This window comes from Mandrillus leucophaeus, unplaced genomic scaffold (genome assembly GCF_000951045.1).
Source record: "Mandrillus leucophaeus isolate KB7577 unplaced genomic scaffold, Mleu.le_1.0 Scaffold176, whole genome shotgun sequence".
In the NCBI taxonomy this organism is placed as follows: domain Eukaryota; kingdom Metazoa; phylum Chordata; class Mammalia; order Primates; family Cercopithecidae; genus Mandrillus; species Mandrillus leucophaeus.
In genome coordinates, this window is record NW_012101765.1 from 1856982 (window position 1) to 1883901 (window position 26920).

Below are 26920 nucleotides of genomic sequence, written 5' to 3' on the forward strand. Positions count from 1 at the left end.
AGGAAGGAAGGAAGGAAGGAAGGAAGGAAGGAAGGAAGGAAGGAAGGAAGGGAGGAAAGATATATTCCACAAGCTCCACAAGAAAGAATAAAAGACAGAATATCCACCACATCTGTCATAGACAATAAAAGCGTTTACATTGAAAATAATATAGTATGTGGAAATACTACTTATCTTGATTCAAGCAGTTAGAAAAATTAACATGTGGTTTAGGACCAGTTTTAAGAGGAACACAAATGTGAAACTCAAGGGTTTGAAAGTTTTTGCATAGGTAATAGAGATCCCTAGAAAACTTTACATTCAAGAATGGCATGGCAAAATATGTAGTTTTCTGCAAGAAGTAAGCAAAATGGGGCATAAGAAGAAAGTATGTATGCAGAGATAACAGAAACAACTGGTTTAATAGTTTTAGGATCAGAAGTAACACACTCTTACGATGCTAAGTTAAAAGCTTCTCAAAATTTGTCCTAAGGATCACAGAAAATAGTGCTTCACTATTCTCAAAAGTCTTAAGGCTTTTACAGACTTTTTACAGTGAGAAAAGTTGTACTAAGATAACCTTAACTACGATAACCACAAAACCCCAGATATCTATCTATTTCTTGACTAAGAAAAAGTCTAATGTGGGTGTAAAAGGCTTTAAGAATCAAATGTTTGCCATGTCTTCTGTTTTTCACACATAACTTGGTTTGATATTTGGCGGAGGCCAGGGGGTGAGGAACATTTATATTTTTACTTCAAGTTTTCTTTCATAGTTCCCCAATACATATCCATTGAAATGATAGTACATTAAAAAAGTCATGCATGATGATATATAGTAAAAATATCATTTATATTCACTTTATTTTACCTTATATTAATTTTACCAAAAACCTGGCACAAATGGGGAAAAGATTAATAAGCATGAATTTTAGACAGTATTATTTTTTCTTTTTTAAACAAAGAAAAACACCCAAAAACATATGAGAAAATCATATCATAGTGTCATTGGAGACAACTGATTCGAGCTTTTGATCCTGGAATGTTTGATTAGGCTCTATTAACTGCTAAGTGACTTTTTCCTGAATATTCAACAAACTTCAATGCAATTGAAATGTGTTCATTCAAATTATAAATTACTTTGTGTCCATTAACTCAGAGAACCTTACAAATAAAAAACCAAAAACAAGAATGTTTTTTAATGAGTAAATGATGACTTACTATATAGTGATGGCTCTGACAGCCTTATCTTGTATTCATTATTATCATTAATTCTGCCTCACTCTCTGTTTCTCTTTGATTCTTCAGTGGGAAGAGATCAGCGGTGTGGATGAACATTACACACCTATCAGGACTTACCAGGTGTGCAATGTCATGGATCATAGTCAAAACAATTGGCTGAGAACAAACTGGGTCCCCAGGAACTCAGCTCAGAAGATTTATGTGGAGCTCAAGTTCACTCTACGAGACTGCAATAGCATTCCATTGGTTTTAGGGACTTGCAAGGAGACATTCAACCTGTACTACATGGAGTCCGATGATGATCATGGGGTGAAATTTCGAGAGCATCAGTTTACAAAGATTGACACCATTGCAGCTGATGAAAGTTTCACTCAAATGGATCTTGGGGACCGTATTCTTAAACTCAACACTGAGATTAGAGAAGTAGGTCCTGTCAACAAGAAGGGATTTTATTTGGCATTTCAAGATGTTGGTGCGTGTGTTGCCTTGGTGTCTGTGAGAGTATACTTCAAAAAGTGCCCATTTACGGTGAAGAATCTGGCTATGTTTCCAGACACGGTACCCATGGACTCCCAGTCCCTGGTGGAGGTTAGAGGGTCTTGTGTCAACAATTCTAAGGAGGAAGATCCTCCAAGGATGTACTGCAGTACAGAAGGCGAATGGCTTGTACCCATTGGCAAGTGTTCCTGCAATGCTGGCTATGAAGAAAGAGGTTTTATGTGCCAAGGTAAGAGCCTTCTCTGTTTTTCTTTGAGTGGTATTTCTCACCTGTGAGTTTATCATAGTGTCATTAAATAAAAGGCACTCAGTCTCAACTCACTTGGCAGGAAAACATGCCTCAAACTGACCATAGTTTATTTATGGACTAAAATTAATTCCATTTGATGTGGTAATTCATGCTTTGCTGTAGAAATATTAATGTATTTGATTATGCAGTGCTGGCCTGCACCCTACATGAGGTGTTATATATGTTATATTTAAATTGTTCTGCTGTTTAATAACTAAGGTAATCCTATTCTAGACCACCTGAAAGAAAAACTTTCTATCTCTTTTATGTAGAAAGTTGAGAAATCTTTAGCACTCAGCTAACCTAATTCTAACAGAATTAGATACTGTGGTGGTTATTTATGCTGGTGCTCATCTAGCTCGTAGCAATATTTACTTCGCTGCTATAAAGTACAGTCTTTTCTTCACTGACATCTGGGTATCAAATACATGTTTACTTACAAGAGATTAGTGCTTTTAGAAGATTATTTGATTTAAAAATCCAGAGCTGATGCCTCAGTGTTTAATGTATGCAGGCATGATTTTTAAGTGTCTTTTGCACCGTGATTTAGCTCGTTTTAGTGCTCAAAAGATTATTTGTATCATCCTTTAGGCTTGAATGCATATTGATATTAATATAACACACAGAACAAGAACTCTTTAATCAAGTTAATATTTATTAAAATCACTTTATATTTTAAGTGGAATCAATTAAAAGATCATTTTATATAAAATTATGTATATCAGCTATGCTATATCATATAATTTCACTTAATCCCAAAATTTACTTAGCATTAGGCAAGGTTTTATGCTGAAGAACACACTAAAATTGTTACGCAAAATTTAAATGAATAAATATATAGGAGAAGTTAAGTATATTGTCCTTGAAATTTTGTCCATTTTAATGCCTTTGCTTGCTGTTACACTCTGTCAACTCTGGTGTTCTACTCCTGGTCTCATAATCAGTCACTTTTCTCAAATGCATGTGGAATAAATGAGCCTACTTTGTATATAAATTGTCCTCTTTAAATCTGAACAGAACATAATATTTTGCTTTTGACTGTAGACATGGATTACAGAAAAAAAATCATTTTAAATGAGATTAAATGGTTAATTCTAGCTTCATACTTCTCCATGCCTTTTAGATCCTTGGAAAACACCATCAGAATACTCTTCCAAAAATGGTTTTGAAAGTTATAAAATTAAAACAACATACTAGTTACTATTTGCTTGTACACATGAGTGAAGAAAAGTTGCAATAGCCTTTATATTCCACTTTGAATTGAATTTTATCAGTAAGGTATTTGTTTATGTTATGTGGTATTTGTGAGATCTATTTTAAATAAAATCATGAAAGCTTATTCCAGAAGGAATTAAAAAGTTGCCCATTTAAGGTATATTCAATGCACACCTACTTCATGGTAAGTACTGTAGTAAGAACTCAAAGATTTTTTGTTAACATTCATTAATTAGTCACTTACTAGATGCCATACACTGTGCTGATTTGCTAAGTAATGTTCATTAGCTATCTCATTTATTCCTCAAAATAACCTATCAAGTACATACTATTACTCTTTCCATTTTAAAATCATGGAGAATAAAGCTTTAATAGGTTCAATAGCTGGCCTTATTTCCCTCAGTGAGTTAGTACTGGAATTGAGATCTGAAACCAGGCAGTCTGACTCCAAAGGCTGGAGTCTTCACATCAACCCATGCTGCTTCCCTGTGATTCAGTGAAGAGTAACTGAGACTAGGAAACAAAGGACACAGATTCCACTTTAATTGGAACACTGTATTTTGAAGGATGAGAATGGCCACAAAAAGTGAACACAAAGTAGCCAAAGATCTAGAAATATAACCGTTATCTGTACTAGTTTATTTCCAACTTTTTTATTTCTAGATTTTTAAGAAAGAAGAATTACTAGCCAAAAGACCATATTTTAGGAAGACTAAGCTTAGGTCGAGTGGCATCTGATAAAACTGGATATATGATTTGTCATGTATCTTAGACATGCAAATTTAATTGTATAAGTGTTTCTGATCATCTATGAGTACAAAGTAATAATGTGCCAGACACAGGGGAAATATAAATAAATAAAATTATCGTATCTACCTTCTGGGAGCTCACTATCTAGCATGAAAGACAGACACAAAAGTGAATGATTTTAATGTGAGACAGACCAGTAAGTCTTCAGCCAATGATACAATGTGCCTTAACAGTGAAGGATAAGAAGAGATTAAGTTTGAATATTTTATGACAAATAGTAGGAAATGTTAATTAATAATGGGAAACTTTTGCATTGAGAGTTTTGGACTCTTTTATTGTTATTTTGCATAGAAACATTTGGAGTAGCAAGAAAGGGCTAGCTACCTTACACAGCTTACACATTCCAGAAGGTGAGATTTCTAATTTGTTTTTGGAATCATTATATCAAAATTTCAAAATGCATAGGCATCCTATTAGAGTACTGTCTTCTGAGTTTGTGTCACAGGGATACCTTAAAAAGGATCTGAACCTCACTACTGGGTCATTTTTTGACTTTAGTAATAAAATATCATAAATTTTATATTCCACTCTAGACAAATAATAGGCATAGTTAGAGTTCATTGAACTGAAAGATGAAAATGTGGCAATCTCCATTTGATAGGAAAAAACATATTAATTAAAATGTTTCATATTTAAGAAGCATATTTATCAATTTAAGAAGTATAAACAAAAGCTCTGGTATAAAATGTTTACTTTCAAAACAGTTCAGTTTTCCTGAAATAAGAAAAAGTAGTCAAAAGTATCCTTGAACCATTTCTTTAAACAGTCAACAATTCTTGAGCCCTTAATAAGTGTCCAATACTGTATTGAACACTAGAAACAGAATAATGAACACTGTCATTGCTTAGTTTGGTTCACGGTCCAAAAACGTGTGAGTGCGTGTGTGTGTGTGTGTGTGTGTGTGTGTGTGCGCGCGTGTTCTAAAATGTTTTTATCTCTACCTCTGAAAGAACATAGATTTTTTTAAACTAATTTATGAAACAGAACTAAGTTAACACTAATTTCTAAACATCTAGAAAATAAGCTATTATTGTTGGTAGGGAAGGAAACATTGGTATAGGAGTAGATGAGTGATGAGAAATGAAGATTTTTCTGCATTAAGATGCTTTATGTTGCCAGGATCTCCTCCTCCTCCTCCTCCTTTTTTTTTTTGTTTTTTGTTTTGTTTTGTTTTTTGTTTTTTTGACTAGGGAGGATAGGAAAAAAGAAAGCTAAGAATAATAAATGGTGAATTTTTCTCTTTCAATGGCTGTTTAGAGAGAGAAAGTAAAGGAGGGTAGAAAGAAATGTTGGTGGCTAAAGAATCATTCAAGAATCACATGTCAAACAAACTGGAAATAGCACCAGGAAGGTAAAGAGTATTTATTACACTAAGTTTGGTAAAATAGAAATGCATGTAGAAATAACTATGCAAGTTTAAACTGATAAGGAGTAGTACAAAAATTAGTAAGGAAGGTAAAAAATTATGTGTTATACTGTTTACTAGAAATTCATCTAATATTTGAAAATATGACTTTTGTTTAAATACGTTATCTCTCATATTTGATGAAAGAGAAGGATAGTGTAATATATTTTATTTAATTTACCTGGTATGTAACTTAAAACTTATTTGGACCATGTTTCTGGGATCTGGGAAGACTTGCTGGATTTTGACAGCATGATCAAATGCCAGGTTGGGTTGTTTTTTGGGGAGGGTGTTCATAAACCTCTTTTGAAAAGGGTAACACTGAAAAATTAAAATTATAAAGTGACATACTAAAACTGAATCATCTGGCATTTGCTTTCAAGCATTGGTAATATTTTACTTGATTATTTCATTTGGACATTTCATATTTTTTACATCCCAGCATAACTCTTCTTACTGGTTTTCTCTTTTTAAGATTGGAAGTGTGGGAAAATTTTGTATTAATACCAAGGAAACATCATGATCTTTTTTTTTTTCTCTCTTTTTAATCCTGGCTAATGAATTATGTTATCTGTTTTGGTTTAGTTTGGAGAGGAGAGATGAGAATGCTAATGGCTTTTTATATAGTCAGTTAATTACATTTGAGTCAGATAGCAGAAGGTTACTATAAATATTCCTTCTCATACAAACTTTGTTTAGACTTAGTGTACCAAATACCTTATTAATGTCACTGAAGAATTTGTTGCTCTGTGCTTTATCTCTGCACATTCATTGTGGAATGCTAACGTTATCCCTTCTTCTTTTACATTAGCAGCTAAATAGAAACGTGTATTTGATGTGATGTATGAAGACGCCTAGACTTTTTGATGACTATCCAGAATTATATTTGTTTTACTTATGACTTAGGATACCAGTTCTTACTCTCCACTCATTTCTCTGTTAATTCAGAAACTCTTAAAACAGCTGCCAAAGTTTCAATAACAGGATGATTTTAAGACTCTGCTTGCTCTGACAGAGGCGCTAGAGAAAATTGAAAATCTTAGTATATTCTTCGCACCTACTAAGTCTATGTACACAATCAGAAGGCACCCTCTGGACTTGCGAGGTGTTCATGAGTGTGAATAAATTCAGAAGCATTCCTTTCTTGTTGTTTTTTGTCTGGAAGTTCCTTAAGGGCAGACACCATGAATGTCTTTTCTTAGAAACACCTTGCTTAGAACTTGGCAGAATCTAATTGAGTTGGTTCTCAATTAGATACTTATAGGATGCGTAATTACTGGGAGATTTCTATGCCAACTATCCTTTCTTAGAATAGAGGTCCTGTAGAGAATAGACTTTACATTATTTATCTTTGATTCCACTAGGCCTTTCAGAGTGCATTGCAAATAAAGATGTTAATTTTTATCTAATTTGAAATAAACATATTTGATTATTAGGTCACATACAGTTACAGCCAGGCAATAATAGATTCATCTGACTTCTCGTTAGAATAGCGAATAGATGATGAAGTAAAGGAATAACAAATATTTTCATGATACCAAATATCATACTTTTTTCTTTTATGAATTTATGATGAATATTATTTTTTCTGCCTTAAAATAATCAATTGTTTCTAGATTAGTACCTGTAATAAAACAACAGTCTAAACAATTTTTGTAGGTGCTGAAATATATTTGGCCTTTTTGTCCTCTAAATTTACTGATCTAGTGCTTAAAGCATTGGTTCACCTTGTAAAGAGTACCGTATAATTACCGAGTTCCTTACCTTCAGTTATGAAAAATTTCCTTTCCCTGAGGTTAAAATGGCAGCTGTCTGTTTCCTCTTTGCCTTTAACAGTTATACATCCATGATTTTTCCAACCAATGAATTTGTTTAAATATAAAATATAGCACTGTTAAGTAATAAGATAAATAACTTCAACATAACAAATTAAACAGATGCATTATAGCTTTATAATAGCTATCAAGCCTGATTTATACAAGATTCTATGTCTTCTCACCAATTTATGTACATTAATATAATGCAAAAAACTTCCCTGCACTTGTCCTCAAATTTCAGTTTGCATTTAATTGTTCTATTTAGCCGAAGGCTCTTGTCACTAACAAAGTGTTTGAGGGGTTGGGCTTAAGAGTCCCAGGAATGCAGCTTATTAATTTTGTGGCTAAACATTTTGAGCCTTAGTTTCTTTATCCACAAAAGGGATGGACTTCAAAATGGCCAGTCGATGTATTGCTTAGTCCATTGCAAAATGTACACCACTGGACGCAAGGTATTTGAACGTCATTATTTTCAGTCATCAGAATCCCTGAAAATGTGTTACCTTCCTTGTTTCCTTGTTTCAGTACATTTTAAAACATTTAGATATGACAAAATCACCCATTCAACAGCTTACCTTAGACCTTAGACATATTTTAGGAGACAAAACATGTCTTTGATGAATGTATATATTTGTGTACTCATTATTTATTCATTGATTGCCCACCTTCTTCCAAACAGAATTGTGCTTTTCTAAAGAGACATTTTTTGTTGTTGTTCAATTAAACCTCTAGTCTATTAAACCATGGGTGACATTCCCTCCATTATCTTATTGTTAACTTTTTTTTTTCTTCCAAACATCTGTGACACTTGATTTTTCCCATCTGGTATTGGACTCAGTCTCTGTTTTTTTTTTTTTATAGTATGGATCTTTCCCACTGATTTTTCAAAAGTGCCTTGAGTTTACAAATGTACATTTTAATATTGTATATTCAGAAAGACTTTTAGGTTTTAACTGACTTGATTTAAGGAAGTATGATTTAGGAAATAAGCAAACAACAGCAATACAAAAATAAAGTTAAAATGCTATATTTCAAAACTGTTCAGCCTCGGTTTTGTTCATACTATGTTTGTGCCCTTATATTCCTTATATAAAAGACAAGGTTAGGTAATTGGAAAGGATATACCAATAAATAATGTCCTTGCCTTGAAGGAATCATGTGAATCAAAAATCAGTAAGCAACTAAGAAAAAGAAAAAAAAATCGATTGAAACATTTTACCTGACTCTGGATAGAACTAACTTATCTATTTACTTTGCTTTATGTAGTTGTTACGTATACTTAAGAATCGCCCAAATAGCATAAAGGCAGTGGAGAAACAGTATAAGTTGTATGAAGTATATGTCAAATGTGCTTACAGGAATTATTATGTGATTATTACTGGAAGTCTTTGATCAAATTATGTCAATGCACTATCTAAAAAGTAGTTAAAGTAAAAACTTATTTTTTAATATGAAAAGTAAGAGAAAGCAAGGGAATCTATTTGGTTTGTGACTTCTTAAATGTTGTAGCTCAATTTTGAGTCTGTATAAAAACAATATAAATTTAAACCATGGAGTTGCATGTTTAGGAAAATAGAAATGTGAATTCTTTGTTCTGTATATACTACAAATCAGATTATTTTGAACACTCAGGCACAATTTAATTGCAAACATGTTTAGGAGAAATATGACTGTGGTTAAATTTAGGGAGTAGAGCAAATTCATATCTAAGCGTTTGAATACCTCATAATGAATAAGAATGAGTTAAATGATAAGCAATGAACCACTATAACAGGCCTTAAAAATCACATGAAGTTCCATAAATGTTAGTAACATTCTTACACAGGATTGCAATTAAATAAGACTTACTGTGTTTTAGTAAAATATGAACTGTTTTACCTTATTTGGGTTAACTTTAGTAATATAATCTCACCAATTCTGTCCAGAGGTAAAAATCTTAAAACACATTTTCTCTTTAAATAGGCATTTCACTCTACTTTATCCAACCTAAAAGATGATTTTATAGGTCATTATTAAAGCATACTTCTAAAGCTCTAATTTAGCTCACAGGCATTCCTTATCAAATGACTGTGGGGTATCTGCTTTATAGTATCAAGTTCTGTTCATTAAATTATTATTCTTACACTAAGTTCTTTGGGCTTTTAGATGCTTTAACGGGTCTAGTGTTTCAAATGTGCAAATGGTAATTTAGGTAATATCAATATGCCAAATGTATAATCTTTGGGAAACATAAATGATGTGTCCATTGAGTAGTTTATTTGTTTGAGAGACTATGGTAATATATGGATTAAGCTTCCCAGGGCAGTATTCACTATGGGAATCTAAGACATCAGAAAATAATTTCAGTTGCAGAAAAAAAGTAGCTCTCATTTTACTTGAAGGCAGTTTTTTCCATCATTTCATTTTCAGTTTCCTTTCCAAAGGATGATCAGAACATAGCTTGGTAGACAACTCACTAAATATCTATTAAATGTAAACTTATCTGTAAAGTGACTGAAATTGTTCAAGCAAAAGACATATCTAAGTTTCTTTTGTCTGTGAAGGGTGGGATATTGGTTATTGTGAATAAGTAAAAATTATAGTTCTTCTATCATCTTAATAAATATTATCTTGTCAGATAGCTTGTGAATCTGCCATTATAATTTACTGTCGAGGCTGGTTGGACCCTAAAGAAAGTCTTGAAATTCCTTTTCTTTAATTTAAGCTGTTTTATATGAATGACCTTCCTTGGCTCTGATTTGCTGCATGCCACTTTGTTAAACAACTTCTGTTAAAGCACACATGTTATATAATGTATGGCTTTTGTAAAGAACATTCAATTCAATTCAAACTTATCTTTTTTATTCTAACTATTCAGATATTATAAACGCTTCTGTGTTTCCAACTTTTAAGATGCAATGTAAACATTTTTTTCAGAATACATGTAATGATTCCAAAGAACGATTATTGATAGTTCATTAACTTTTCCAACTAATGTTTCATTTTTTTTTTTTTAGTCAACTTCTTCCAGTGTAAGGTGAATAAAACCCTATGCAAAATAAACTGAGAACTAGATCTTTTCTTCCCTCTTGATGGACTTAGATTCTGTGAAATATACTGGTAATAGTTTCACAAAGATGGCTTTGTCAGCACAGATTCATTGAACACTTTCCACCTTTTTTTCCTGTGATTTCTCCACCCCTTTCACTTCTGTCTGTGTTTAGAGTTTTGACAATCCCTTATTAGTTCCAGAGTAGAACTTATGAGAGCTAATAAGGGTTTACATTACAGCTCTGACAGCTGGCACTAAAGTTTAATAGAGAGCAATTGTAAAGAAGTATAAGTGTTAATAATATATGATGAAAGTGCTCTTAAAGAAAGCACTTTTGGAAATAATCACATAACTAGAAAAACTGCATATATACTCTTTGGTTGTAGCTTCTCATCTTCTAGGATGCGGGCAAAACATTCTGTTGGCAGATGACTCTGTAATCGCTTATGGATGCCTTTTCTAGGAACAGAATCCAGGATCGTTAAACAAACAAACAAACAAACAAACAAGAACAAAAACAAATAAAAACCCAACTCTAAACCACTATTTCTATAAATCTCTGAAATTCATGTTAATTGTCCTTTAGAAACACAATCATAACGTGGATATCTAATCGCAGATTCATTCTGTGCAAAGAGACCCCAGGGATTCCAAAGGCAAGTCATTGAGATCATGAAGGCCATAAACCCCACGTAATCCACCACAGACTTTTTGTATTATTAAAAATAAACAAATAAAAAGCAAGAATGGCTTCAGATATAGAAAGATCCTGAGTGTAAAATATTTCTGAATTATCTGTTCAATGGTCAGTTGCAATGCCACGAAAGGTTAAAAGAAAATGCTGCAATTGAAAACAGCTGTAGCTTTTTTGACATGAAGACTAACTTTCAACAAAGAGAAAGCATATGCTATGAGATGAGGGAATACCTGAATTTATTTGTGCGCCAGGAACATGTAAAGTTTTATGAAACTGAGAAGTGAATCTGAATATATAAATAATTGGAAAGGAACATCTTTGCTTCTCTGATAGTTATTGGAGAGGAAAACTTGTATTTCAGAGATTTAGATTCATTTACTGTTTATCTCATGCTTCTACATTGAATATAGAATATTTCAATCTATCATCATGCGTAAATGTTTTATGGCATACAGAATTGATTAATGTATTGAATTGGGGGGAAGAAGGATACAGTTCTTGCTATAAAGCATCCTGGATTCTAAAGGAGATATGAACTGAATCTATCTTAAAAGGAAGCAAGCATACTATTCATAAGGAAAAACGTCTGGTAAGCATGAAAGACAAATGTTGTTTAAAGACTCATTATCTGCCTCTAAAATGTCATCAAAGAGTTAAAGTTTCAGTCTCCATGGAGTTTATTTAATATTTCATCATTTGTCCTTTTTTTCTCAGCAACTTTTTTTTTTTTCTTTGAGGCAGAGTTTTGTTATTGTTGCCCAGGCTGAAGTGCAGTGGCGTGATCTCGGCTCATCGCAACCTCTACCTCCCGGGTTCAAGCAATTCTCCTGCCTCAGCCTACTGAGTAGCTGGGATTACAGGCATGCACCATCCCACTCAGATAATTTTTTTTTTTTTAGTAGAGACTGGATTTCTCCATGTTGGTCAGGCTGGTCTCGAACTCCCGACCTCGGGTAATCTGCCTGCCTCAGCCTCCCAAAGTGCTGGGATTACAGGCGTGAGCCTCCACCTCCACGCCCGGCACCCAACAACAATTTATGAGTGTCTGCTATACCAAATGTCAACTGGAAATGTGGCAGTAAATAAAACAGAAAAATGTTCCTGCCCTCAAGGAACTTAGATTTTAGTGGAAATATTAAGAAACCAAATGTTAATACAGATCCTTCCAGTGTATTACCCATAGAATTCTGGAGTCTATACCAATGTTCCTAACCCAGGTGATACTGCCTCCAAGAGGCATTTGACAATGGTTAAAAATATTTTTGGTTCTCACAGCTGAAGGAAGGGGTTGCTTACTGGCACCTCCTGTGTAAATGCCACACATGTTGCTAAATATCCTACAATGCACAGGGCAATGTTTATAGCAAAGAGTTATGCAGACCAACATATAAATATGTAGTGGGAGGGTTGAGAAACTCTGGTCTAGTTTAATCCCTGTCCTTTACAGATATGTATATTAAGCCTAAAGGTTCGAATTATACATTAGCAGAGCCTGAATTGGTACTTGACATCTTGTGATTGTACTTCAGGACACGTTCATTCAGGGATTTTCTTTAAAATTAGTGAATTTTTGAAGGCATATAAAGTCTTACTAACCACTTAGATGGTTGGAAAGTGACACCTCTGCAAGAAAAACAAAACTAAGATGGCTTTTTTTCTGGGAGACTGAAGAAAGATTTCAGGAATAGTGACATGAAGATGGATATTTTAAAACTGAAAAAAAAAAGTTACTTGCAAAGAGCTGGTTAAAGTGACTGACATTCAGCGGGTAGAGTTTCATAATCTAAGAACTGAGAATGTGAATGGAGTAATAAAAGAGTTATCAAAGATAAAGCATTTGGAGGTTGAGGGTGTTTCCGTATGCAAACAATTCAGACAGCTGTTACAGAGTTAGTTTCCTTTGAGGATATTCTGACGTGCTGACATGAAATCAGATCTGACATTTGACTCCCTTTTTTTCTGTAACGTGATACTAATACAAAAATGACAGGTAGATGTGGTTCTATTTGAGGACATATTGTGTTAATAGTGTTTGTATAAAAAGTTTCTATGCTTTAGTTCTAGGACTGGTCCTTTAACAATTACAGTGGCACTTTGATATCAGCTGTTTCTTTTAAAAATAGCCATTTCTTTCCTTTAGCATGTAACTGAGCTTGGCACTTCATTTAATCCTCCCAACAACATATGAGGTTGGTGGAATCATGTCTCCATTTTGCACGATAGAAAACCGGAGATTTAGAAAAATCAGGCAATTGTCCAAGGTCACAATCAGTAAGTGATTCAACTGGAATTTGAATGGTAAAACTGAAATTTGAAAGTGGAACAGACCACTTGTGTGGAGCCACTGTTTCCTATGCTTCCTGGCGTAGAGAGTCAGGGGAACCTGAAGCTCATCAGCCTGCTTTACCAGAAATAGTCCCTGAGGCGCAGAGTATGTTTACTGTAAGGATGCTTCTCAGGATGTTACTCAATACTTTCCACTGTGTCCTCTCTCTGGGACCAATCAGACATTTACTTCTGACTCCAAGGGTGGGTGGGAGTCATTGTGTTCCTTAAGCTACTCACTTGGTTTTGCTTTTGGATATTGATTCACGTAATGGTCATCGTATCTTGTTTGCATTCCCTATAGAAGAGCAGAAAATTGCATGTCTTCCTGTATCTGACAAACATACGTAGGTACGCTCTCTCAACATGCCTTTTAAATACTAAACTCTCTATTTTATTTGTTCTCTTTACGTACCCTTTTTCGTCTACTCTTCAGCTTCTAAAATGTATTTTATTGTAATCTGTTCCATCTTGAATTATGGGAATGCTTTCTCAAATATGAAAACTCATACACACATTTAAATTATTCTTTATTCATTGCCTAGTATGTACCCAGTGATTAATATACCATTTGATCCTCAACAAAAGCCTTATGAGGTAAATATTATTAGCGTTATTTTATCAGAACAGGTCTAAGAAAATTTACTAATCTGAGCAGTGTCACAATGCTAGAATGTAAATTCAGGTATGGCTGACTCTGAAACCTGATGCTTTTTATAATATAATATATTAATAATTTTCATCTGAAATGCTTCTGCAAGTCTCCATAATGAGAAAATTTACAAGTTCTTGCTGCCAAGGGGAAGGTTGGAGAAATTGGTTATAAGAGTTGGGAAAAAAAGATTGGCAGTGGTTATATAAAAAGCAAAAAACTTCGTATTAATTAGTATAACACCTCTTTCTTTAATATAGAATTAGGTAAGCCTCTAACATGCACATCTTTTCACAGGGCATCTCTGGCCTTTATTTTCTAGGCATGTGGAACTGAGCCACACCTCTAATTGCTTCTGCTTCTGTTTCCATTGCTCCTGCTGTTGCTGAGGACATGATTGATAGGAGATGATGGCTAGTGGAGAAGCAGGGCTCAGAAAGACACTTGCTATGTGCCCAATGTGTATGCTTGCACAATATGCTTCATTATTAGCTTGACAGATCTCCAAGTGGCAGATTGGGAATCAGTTTTGGACCTGGCTAGCATTTCTGTTACAGACATTGGGTTTTTATGAAGCTCATAAATACATATATGTATGTATATACCTATACATACACACACATATATATACACACACATGCATGTAAATATATAGATGTATATGTATACTTGTGTGTGTGTATGTATATAAACACAAAATACAATGTGTATTATATAAATATATATTATATATAAAATATATGTGTGTATACACAAAAATATATGTATGTATAGATGTGTATATATGTGCATGTTATCCATGTCCGTATACATATATGCACTTAGCACTATATACTTAGTACATATATATTTGATAAATGTGTACTTATAAATGTACATTAAATTCTTTGTTTCTAAACAATTGAGAAGAATGAAGGCTGTAATAAAATAGCAAATGAGTTTCTGATGGTATTGAACTGCTGCACACATTCTTAAACTTCTTTTCTTGCTTTTAGAATGAGGCGGCACACAAAATACAGTAATCAATATGATATGTATAACTTCCAAAGCTTGACGTGGTAACACATACTGATGAATCTTTGCACTTCATTAAGTGAATGAATGTGGCTTAAAGTTACAGACTTCTTAAGTGTCTGACCTGGTTGTTTTATACAAGGATTATGTGTGAAACTATTTTCCTTTGAAAATGTTATTGGTGTTACAGATTAAAAATTTTTGTGTTGCTGTTAAATATTTCTTAGTCTTTTAAGCTTTACAAAATCTAAAAGCTTATTTAAAGCAACCCTTTGGTTTATATAATACAACTCTTGAAAAACATTGATGGTCAAGAACAGAAGTAATTAGCAAGGGTTTTCACTGTTTATTCTTGTTATGCTTTCATGACAAGATGTACGCTGCTTTAAAATCTATTTTTTCTCATTTTTAAAAAACTCCTCTTATTAGCATTCCCAATAAATCAAAATCTGTGCAAGATGACGGGTGGCATTATGCTGTTCTATGAGTGCTTCAGTGCAGAACTATCAGGAAAGGGAGGCTGAAAGGAAGTGCTGACTCCATCCTTCATACGGTTGATGGTTGCTCTTATTAGTGATGAAAAGAAAATGAGAAAATGCATTGGTTTGCTTTTTATTAAGCACAGTAGGTAAAGCAGATGAATGCTTGAAGGCTCATTGAGCTGCCATAAAGAAATTTAAACATTGTTCATATTGGCTAGTCGCCAGGCTCATGCTGCAAACTCCAGATGAGGGTCAAGATTGCAGAGGAATTGTCAGCTCTATTGGTAGACAGTTTCTGTACATTCCTAGTCTAGTAATAAACCTGAGATTTACCCAGCAGGGTTGGTGGGATTATGCTTGTTGTACATGACTTGGTATCCTTCTTAATTCCTACAAAATAGTTAAGATTTCTTAGTGTAAAGTGATGGTGTGGCTTGACTTTATACATTTGGATTTTATTTGTATCATTGTATTATAGTACCTTATATGTGTGAATAAATTTAGCTTCCTCATATGTAGATCTAGAATAATAGAGTAAGAGTGGAGAGAAAACTGTATAATAAAGTGCTAAAATATGGTTAGTAAATATGGTTCTAAATATAGTAACTAATTTTTTAAGTTAAAAAATCAAGCTTTGTTATCATTATAATTTGTCATCTTTCTAAGATGAGCAGTGTGCTTTCCACTTCTTTTTAAATTCTTTCAAAGCCTAGTTCAAAATCTGAACACAGCTTTTGTGTGAATAATGATGATTATTTTATCGATCAATATTTTTGCTTCTTTATTAATAAACATACTATAGCAATATATAGCAAAAAATATGAAGCAATAAGAAAAGATGGATAACTTTCTTGAATGTAGGTACACAAGGGGGATGTAAACCTGGACATTTGTTACGCTCTCATTTGAAGTTTATTTCAGAGATGTATAACATCTCTTCTATCTGCACAAATAATTTTCCATAAAATCTATTCAAAATTAAGCTTCATAAAATAAAGACGTAATCCAGAGATTTGGCTGTGTGATCATGCTGGTTGACTAAATATTTAAATATTGAGACTGCCAGGGCAAATGAGTTGGAATAGTTAATTTATGAGAAAATGATGAAACAAATTCTGCTGTATTTAGCTAACACCAAATTTGCCTCAAATAAGTTTATCTTTTTTTTTCCACCTTCATTTTATTTTTTAAAAAGTTACAAAAAGAAAGTAATAATAAGAAGGTAACTGTTTTAATTTCTGAAGAAGGAAGATGGCTACAAATAGCCATTAATTTCTATTAAAGGTATAGATGCTCTTATAAAGCATACACCTTTTGGTCAGGCACAGTGGCTCACGCCTGTAATCTCAGCACTTTGGGAGGCCAAGGCAGGCAGATCACTTGAGGTCAGGAGTTCAGGACTAGCCTGGCAATCATGGTGTAACACTATCTCTACTAAAAATACAAAAATTAGCTGAGAGTGGTGTCATGCACCTGTAATCCCAGCTACTTGGGAGGCTGAGGCAGGAAAATTGCTTGAATCCTGGAGGCAGAGGTTGCAGTGAGCCGAGATCACATCACTGCACTCCAGCCTGGGCAACAGAGCAAGACTCTGTCTCAAAATAATAATAATGATAATAATAATAATAAAAAAATAATAAAAAACATACACTTTCTAAATACTCTTTGAATGCTGAAAAATATAAATGGGAAGGGTTAAACAGTGACTGCAATTAGTGAGATTAGCTTTGCAATTTAAAGCACAATTTAGCAATCAAATTCAATTAAAAAGAAATGGATTACTTTAAGGATGTAAAAATGTGAAAGTTATTTGGAAATTATCAAGTTATTTACAAGTGAAATTATCCATCTTGGAATAACTATGCTAAGATATAAAGACTTGAAGGTAGTAATTTGTAATCACATTTTATTTGCTATTATTCATTCACTGGTCAGTCATGGCTACGATTATGTGCCACTGCTCTGATGGCTGTAAGGATCAGAAAAAAAAAATGCTTTCATAATTCAGTATATGACTGGAAAAGTCAGTGAAAATATTCTGTGAATCCTCGGAAGATATTCTTTACTTACTCCAAAAGTTTTTGGTGTGTTCAAAACAATTTTCTAAGACTGCACTAGGTATGAAAGTAAACCTTGTGGAACCTTTACATTTTCTAACAACTGTACCGCATTATACATCTCAGCCTGTTGCATATTGCTACATTTCTTTTAGCTTAATAGTTATTGTGTTCTCTAAGATGATGCCAGTTTATAAAATTTGGTCATAGTAGACTAATATATTTTCAAAGACAGTTGTATTTTTTCCCCAAACAATTTTACAGAAAACGTCTTCGGTAAAATTGCTAAGTGAAGAACATAGGCCTACAAATACATCCCCTAGGTACGCCACAAGTTCATAGTGAAGTTCTTTACTCTTTCAGGAACACCGAGGCTGCAGTCAGAGCCCACCCTCTTTTAGGTACATAGTTTTAATATGCTGAGTAATTTGGTTTCAAAGCTCATAGGAGATGAAAATCTGAAACTTGAAAGGGGTAAAGAAGTACATAGAGTGAGTATACTAAACATCACAATTGGCAGCCTGAGAATAGGAAAATGACCCAAGGGTCTATGATAACATACACACGTGTTCAAGTTACATTTGCTTGGGGCCACTGTGGACCACAGTCTTCTATGCCTCAGTAAACTCTGAGTGTTCACAGGACTGCAAAGTACATAAAGCAAATAAAAATATTCGTAGTTGTGACCCTGAGACATCAATAAATGTTTAAATTATATTCACTCCACTCTGGTAAAGAATCAAATCATTATATAATATATTTTATATTTCCTCCATGGAAAACAAAGATTAGAAACATCGTTGCTTTAATCAGTATAAGTCGTATAAATCAGAGATCCTGGGGTTTATCTTGGCTCTACCTCTTACTCCCTGTGGGACTGTGGACAAACTGTGTAACCATTCTGGGTCCCAGTTTCCTCACATATAAATTGGAGATAACAAGAGACAACAATAGCATCTCCTTAGTAGTGCCATTGAGAGAATAAAGTGACATCATGTTTTTAAAATGTTCAACACAGGTCCTGGCACCTAACAAGTACTTTATAAGTGTTAGGCTTATCATAAGAGGAATAAATCCTTACTATGGGGAAACATTAGCTATCTAGAAAGTTTTTTTCCTAAAAGTTCCAGGAATCCAGAGAACTGAAGTTTTATTATATGTCAACTAAAATACCAAAATAAACAAAATAAAATTTAACTAAACAGTATACAATTTGTCATAACATGCAGTATTTCTGCACTCTAATTTAAAAGATTTTCAATTCTTAATTATATTTAGAACTTCAACTGATCCATGATTGGATAGGTTTTCAGAATTAAATAACTTTACTTGGTTCAGTAATTGGTTTTGATGGTCTGTCTAACATGGTTCAGGATTGTTTCTTTTAAAACAAGGCATGTCATACCATTCTGAATTCCTTATAAATTCTGAATTACCTTGCTGTGACAGTGGTTTTTTTTTTTTTTTTATCATGTAGAAAACCAGTTCTTATTCAGCACCAGATAATTAGCTACTTTGCAAATGTCATGAAGTTTGAAGCTTAGGCATGATTACTGAGACTTAATCACACTAAAATCCTTCATATGCATTCCTTTGTATAAGATTTTAAGTATAAAGTGTAGATGCAGGGATATAGATGGTGATGCGGCTATGAATAGGTAGGAAATCAGAAGACATTTTGAGGCAGACAGAGAGCACATACACCTTACACAATAAATTTAGTTAAACATAGTCAAAAGAGAAAAATCAGTGAAGACTTGTTACTCAGGAGTCCATCAATTTTATATGCAAGCGTTCAGTCAGGTATATAATCAGTAACTGTCCTGAATGGCATGTGTATTCATATTTTTATAGTTTAAACATGTCATTTCTATGTTTACTTTTTATTTTTGCTTTTTTTCTGTAAATAGACCAAAGTTCTCACGTTGGGAAACATATTATGACTGCAAAATGTTTAATCGTTTTTTATGTGAATTATTTCAAAATTTCTTTGAGAAACAAATAACGGTTACTCTCTTGGAGGTTCTGAAAATTGACTTCAGATGTGGGAGGTAGTCTTGTTCAGATATTGAGGATCTAAGCCCAAGGGATCACTTGCAGTTCTCTGATACCTCATGGATGAATCATGCATTTCCTGTGTGTTTCTTGAGTAAATATTAAATGGAAGTAAAGAACTTATACGTTACGAGAGACTGAATATTTAAGTCAGTGTTTAACACATTATGGAAAACATGTATATATAAGTCGTGGTATAAATGTAAATCCTGGAATGTGGGACAAAATTTCTCGATTACCTTGTACGTATCCAGGAACAACTAGTGAGCCCTCTATTTGTGCATACTTAGGTACTGGAGGGTGATTGATTCATAGCTTCACCTGTGATTTCAGAAGGTTGAATATCATTATTTTTATTAATTTTAATACTTCAGGGAAATTTACTATAACAATTCAGAGTAAAGATATCCTAGAACATGATGGCTATTATTTTGGGCAGTTTATTTGTAATGTTCCATGTCCAAGAATGACTCACTCTTATATTAGGTTGTTTAAACTGGAAAGGTCAAATGACTTAAGCTTCCAAAAATTCATTTGGCAAATTTCACATTTACTTTCAGCACTGTGGTTCCTTTCACCAAGGCACATGCATGTTAGAGCTCTATGTACAGTGAATTTACAAGGTTAATTATAGTGTATTGTGCATAACACAGTCGTTTTGTTGGTAGTTCAATATTATGTTTGGCATGTGTGATAACATTGCAGGGTAGATTTGCTCTAACTTTGACTTTGGTATTCTTAGTTAGAAATGACTACTCTCTTAGACACATGGTCCCCAGATAAAATGCCTACTCAGATTCACTGTTAAACAATAAGAAAAATAGTTTCTGCTGGAAACTGTTTCATCCATGGGTTGACAGTCATGGACAGAGTGTGTATAATTGGCAATGTGTATTTAAGTGTTCGCAAAAGCAGAAGAGAAAACTGAATATTGAAGATGAAAACTTGCCCGTGAGATGGTGTTCCTTTGAAAAAATTGGACAAAATAGGAATGGGAAAGCCTTCCAACACAGTTAGAGAGGATTAATTTCCTGATATTCACATACAGGGCTAATAAATATAGTATATCTACAACTTCATTATGCATAGTGCTCTTTTCATTCAACATGTTAGGGAATGAATATGGAGAAACATAATAACAATGTCATATTGATTTACATAAAATTTTGTGTATAGAATGATTAGATGCACTATCATATGGCATAAATTTGGAAAGATAAATACTATGTGCAGTCACAATTTTAGGAATTGTTAATTTTATATACACACACTGATTAACCATTAAGTTTAAGGCATTATACAAAACACTGTGTAAGATGTAACACCTATGAAAAATGCGCTCTAGATACATAAAATCTAGTGGGTGAGGAACCCATAAACATACCAAAGAAGTATGTAAGGACTGTATGAATGGAAACATACACTTGATATTGATAACCAAGAATAAAAACATTTTTTAAAAGTTTTCTGAAACCCATAGAGCAGCAGTTTTCAGGCTGAAGTACATATAAACTAAAGATTAAGAGAGACTTTCCAAGGGAGTACATGAACATTTGTGGTTTAATGGAAATTAATGTTTATATGCTCCACTTTCATATGTAGTGAAGTTAACTTGTGTGAGAATTTGACTATGTTTAAGCCCAAGCTCTCAAGCTAGCTGTCCTTCCGCACTTCCCTTTTCACTGTTTCCCTTTCCCTATTTTCTAAAGAAAAACATTCTTCTCATTTTTCTGAAATCTTACTAAGATGCTTTGTTCATAGGATGTAAGTGCTATCAAAAGGAAATTTTAAAATGTGTTAAGAATGTGAATGAATGTGAATCAAATTACATTTTCAGGTCAAGTGGTATCCGTTCTTGGCTCTGATTCAAATTGAAGAAAGACTTATGAAAGTCGTCAGTGAATAAAGAAGTAAAAAATCACTTTAGTGATAAATTACTCTGGAATTTAGCATATAACTCAAGTTCGAAGAACTCACACTGCTGTAGAAAAACTATTTTTATTCCTACCTAATTATTTCTATAAATAAGATTTTCTGGTGCTTGCATTTATAACAATGAAAACTACAAAATGAATTGATTTTCAGTGCATAAAAATCAGTTATATCTATCTTAACTGGGAAAAAAGCCTAGCTCATCTCAGTATGACATCAATTTCTAATAAACATTTTCTTTCCATTAAAATAGTTTAAAAATATATAATACTTACGTAGGTTTCTTGAGTTATTTACTAAAAATTATAGTAAGAAAATTTAGGAAGACAATTTGCAGCCTTAAAACATGGAAATTAAAAGAAATAAACTATTAATTTCAGTTTCAATATTTGATTACTGCAATATATGATAGGTTGATCAATATGAGATGTTCAAGCATAAAAAAACATAAATCTTTAGCATAATATTATAAGGGGTAAGTTAATTGGACGTATGAACTCAAGGGACAGAAAGCAAGCAACACAAATATTCTGACTGTTAAAGAAGAACTTGATCATTTATTTTTATATGGATGACATTGAATAACAAAACACTGGAGTATTTAGATTCCATTGGGTGCATTTAGGAACAGTGTAACTGTTTTATTTTAAAATGTCAATATTTACAATATGTTAGAAATGATATAATTTTCAATTATTTACACTCAAGAGGAAACATTTTATATGTCAACTTTAAATACATAAGTCAGTATGTATGAGCTTTAAAAATTATTTTAGAGTGTATATGATTAATAAAAGTTAGAAATTTACAGATCTAGGCTCATCACTTTAGACTACCAGTGAAGAGAGGAAGACCCAGAGCAATTAAGTAAACTCGCCAAGGTCATTCCAGCTCTTTGTAGCAGATCCCAACTAGAAGGAAGGATCTGTGGAGAATAGAAAGGTTTCATGAAGTGGGTAATATTTAAGGTAAAATTTTGCTGGTTGAAAATGGCCTCTGAATGGGAGGAGTTTTTGGCTAGGTGTATCACCTCCATAGTCACCAAACCATAGACATTTTCACTTTGCCTAAATTGTGAAATTTTGTTGGAATGTATTGACATGCAAGGGTGCAAGGTTATGTTGGAGGTGCGTGGTTCAGGCCAAAGATTTTAAATGTTCTTCAAACATTGTATATGGAGTGAGCTGTTGAAGGTTTTTAAGTAGAGTGAAGGAGAAAAGTAGTATGAAGCTACTATAAATCTTATGAATGAACACTATGGTACTTGGTTTTGATCATCTATCCAAATTCTTCTTTCTACAGTATTATGATAATACTAAATACAAACAATATTTTTAGATGTTGTTGTTTAGTTGTTTGTGTTTTGGGCAATATCAGGGAAAGTGTTTTGATCAAGGTGCTATTTTTATAAAATCAATCAGTTATTACTTTACTTCACTTTATCTTCCTTCAGATTTTAGAGTACATCTAGATATCTAGATCCACTGGTATGGTTCCACTCCCCAATATACATATTTCTCTCTCTCTCTCTCTCTCTCTCTCTCTCTCTCTCTCTCCCCCTCTCCCCCCCACTCCCTCTCTCTCTGTCTCTTTCTGACACACACACACACCCCCCTTTGTTTCTATCTGCTCTCCAGAAGAGCTTTATATTTTAGGTTATGGGCTTTGTTTTAAGGTACAGTCATGGTTGTGCGCATCATTGGCTTTCTCCATGACTAAGTATCTATGAATCTGTAATATTATTTTTATAATATTATGTTTATTCTAAATAAAAGCAATATATTAATCACACACAAAGCTCATTTGTTATACATTACCTATCATATTTTAAAATAATTGAATTTACGTAACAGGGGAATAGGCAGTAATTAATTCTATTAAGAATTTGCACTGAGGTGAATAAGTTAAGTTTATTGACACAATTAATTGTTCCCTAAAGAACATTCTTGTGTCATTTAATTGGAGAAACTATTTACCTGCAATTTCTCTTAATATATGACATTAGTAAGTTATTTATTACAGAAAACATTAGTGACTCCTGTTAGACCAACTCAATTAATGACAGCATTTTAGGCATATTATTACATTATCTAGTGCTTTCTATATTGTTTGAATAGACATTTAAATATGTGTGTACCTAAATGAAAACAACCTAGATTTTAGGTAAAACCACTATTTTCTATTAAATACCTAATTTAGAAAGAAAGCAATTTGTTTGCTATTTGCGTTTTTCCTTCTTGCTTCCTTCCCTCATCTAGTTCCTAATTATGTTGTCACTGCTGTTACGTGTGTGTGTGTTTGTGTTTTGGGCAATATAGAATAGTGCTTTCCAAACATTGTCGTGCAGATGGATAACCTGGTTATCGTGTTATAAATGCAGATTCTGAGTCCTCAGGTTTGAGGCAGGGCCTGAGATTCTGCCTTTCTAACAAGCTCTCAGGTGATATGAACTTTAGAGGTGAAAAAATAATATCCTTTCCCCACCCACTATAAAGTTCATGGCTGACACGCTATAGCAAAAACAGACTAACAAGAGGAAATAATACATCTATTTAAACAAAGTTTTATGTGACATGGGAGGCTTCAGAAATGATGACCCAAAGCCCCAGGGAAAAGTGTATATTTGTATGCTTCAGTTTGATGAATAATGGACAGTCTTGTAGAAATGGGATTAGAAAGGGTGTGATCTAATAGTAATGGTTTACTTAACAAGGCTGTTAACGTGCAGTTCTTTTTCATCTTCCTTCTTTCCTCCAAGTGTAGGGCAGGACACCCATCACATGAGGATCTGAAGGGCAGAAGGGAAGAGAGATTCTTTATATAACTCATGGGAGAAAGACAGGAGAAGGTCAGAAGGTGCCCATTCTGCTTATGCCAAGATGTTATATTTTGGGGCGTCACGTTCTGAGCCCCAGTGGGACCACGGTTTAGTAAGGCTTGAGAGACTAAAATAACACATATTTCCATTTGCTTATAAAAAATATCCTTAAGAAAGTTTAATTCACATGTATGCATTTAAAGAATGAAGAGCAAAAATTTGGTGGTTGGACAAGGAAGACTCATTTCTGGCGGGGCTGATAGGTTAGAGGAAGCTTTGTTGCTAGGAGGATCAGGAAGCCAGGCTGGCGGATGTGGGGCCAGCAGGTCTTAAGGTGTGTCTGGGCAGATGGGACAGATTGGGTGGGAATGGCCAGACTGGTGAAAGGCCTTGACAAACCAATTATGTTGGAAACAGAAAGGTGTCAGAGGCTTCAAATAATTTTTAGGAGAAGAATAGCATGCTTGCTATACATAGGTTTCATGTAAAACCATATAACCATACCTTATTTTGGAGATATCTTGCAATTTTAGGTTAATGGGGAAATTTAAATACTAGTGGGGCAAGGTAAAGTTTGTAACAATTCAATTTAGGCACAAATGCCACTTCTTAGTTTTATGCCAGATTAAATAATGAAAGGCAATTAATATTAGTGTGTTATACAAAATGGTCTCTCAGACTTGAGAATATTCAAATAGCCAAGAAGAAATTGAAATGATCTATAATTAATTCTAAACTCTTTAGTCCTGTACTCTAAGCTAGAAAAGATTTAGCTATTTGCCTATCATTCATTCAGATCATTTCTAGCACCAAAATTAGAAAGATAATAGGCAATGAACTTTCAATTTTACTGAACCGTAGCTGTTAGCTCTCTTCTCCCTGTACCTGAATTCAACATGTATAAGCAGAGTTGGCTTTTCATGGTGTCGGAAAATGAACTCCTATTTTATATCCAAAAATAGTCAAGTTGAGGCTTTACTAAAATATAGTAATTTATTTCAGTATGCAAGACCACAGAGATCTCATATCTAAATACATTATAAAGTGCAGAGACATCTCAGGTAACAAAAAGGTTAGAATTTAGGAGAATAGCTTTTTGTCCAGAGTATTTGAAAAAGAAAAAAATATATATGTATATACACACACACATATATGTACATATGTTAGCCTATGTCTGAAGATGAATTATTTAGAAAATCAAAGAAATATTTAAAAGAAAAAGTAGAAAGTCTTGTTTGTCGGTAACTATTCTTTAGTGTGGAATAGATGCAATAGTAATGCCGTCAACTGCAACACTTCCCCTAAGACTTACATTGTCTCCTCACTTTTCTGCCTTTGGCATTGAACTAGTGTGCGTAAATGAGGTTGCTCTTTTTGTCCAGTTGTTAAGGCATGAACAGCGGGGCTTGCCTTTGGTACTGAGGCTATTCATCAAAGCTTTTTAAAATGTTTTCATTGTTGTTGTTGTTGACATGACTTTTTGCTTCTACCTCCCCTGCTGGGCCAGACCCTAAGAACTTTGCACCGGCTGTTGTTTTTTCTCATGTGCTGAATTGCTGTTGCTTTGAAGACAGCAAGAGGAGAGTGAAAATTATATTGCTTCCTCAATTGGTGTTGGCTATAGGTCTTGCGCAGTTTCTAACCAAAGGCTAGAGTGTAGTACTACCTCTCTTTAAGGTTGTCGGCTGGAATGTGTGTTTTACACATATATTCTTATGGAAAAGCTCTGTGGTATGTGTTACTTTTGTAGGTCTGTATGATGATGATTTGCTATTTTCCAAGCATCGATATCAGATGCTTATAAACCAAATTACTAGTGTCATAGTTAAGTGACTAAGATTTTTCTATTCTCTTATCCTTTGTGAAGGCAGAAAGCGTGAGCATTTTGGGTTTGCAGTTAAAGTGGGATTTAGTGGGAAAGTAGAACGATTGAAGAGAAACAGCACAAATCTGAGTGGTAAGTCTCATAGCTATATCTTTCAGAGTTTCACTTCTAATAAACAAAAGGCAAATAATGTAGAGTAGGAATTTAACAAATTATGCCATAAAAGAAAAAATGCCACTTTGAAGTGATTGTAAATAAAAGATCAATTTAAATATAATTATATAGAGCAATAAGGATGAAATATATAAACAAGAATATAAAATAGAAATGAAATTGCCTTATTGAAGTAATTCTATGAAATCCTAATATCAACAGAAAGGAGAACTTGCTGTTTACTGGAACTTAACAGTTTGATGTTACTCATTCTCCATGTGACAGCTGTTTTCATGTATTTTAATTACTAAAATCTCGTAAAACTCTGCAAAACTGCTTGGAAAACTAATTATTTGAACTACACAGTCATGTACCACAATTAATCTATCTGAATTTTTTAATGTATATTTCATTGTTTATATTGGTCAACTTTGTAACTAGGTAATTTTGATGGGTTAAGATTTGAAATCCATGTGGGCCAATCAAATGTGCTGGTGTATTTCTTAGTAATGGGGACTATCAATTACATCTATAGGTGAATTTCAGTAGTGTACTTGAGTTAGGGGATCATGAGCCTTTCCATCATGCTACAGTATTTGGAGGGGCTTTGTCTGGATTTCTTTC

At 33.6% G+C, this 26920-nt stretch overlaps 1 protein-coding gene across 3 annotated transcripts in view; it reads left to right on the forward strand.

The window, feature by feature from the left end:
- Positions 1–26920, forward strand: part of EPHA3 (EPH receptor A3) — a 384202-nt gene that overhangs the window by 105651 nt on the left and 251631 nt on the right. For all 3 annotated transcript variants that reach the window (XM_011977262.1, XM_011977264.1, XM_011977263.1), the window contains exon 3: positions 1288–1948. In XM_011977262.1, the coding sequence (XP_011832652.1) occupies positions 1288–1948 (661 nt within the window). The remainder of the gene's footprint in view (positions 1–1287; positions 1949–26920) is intronic.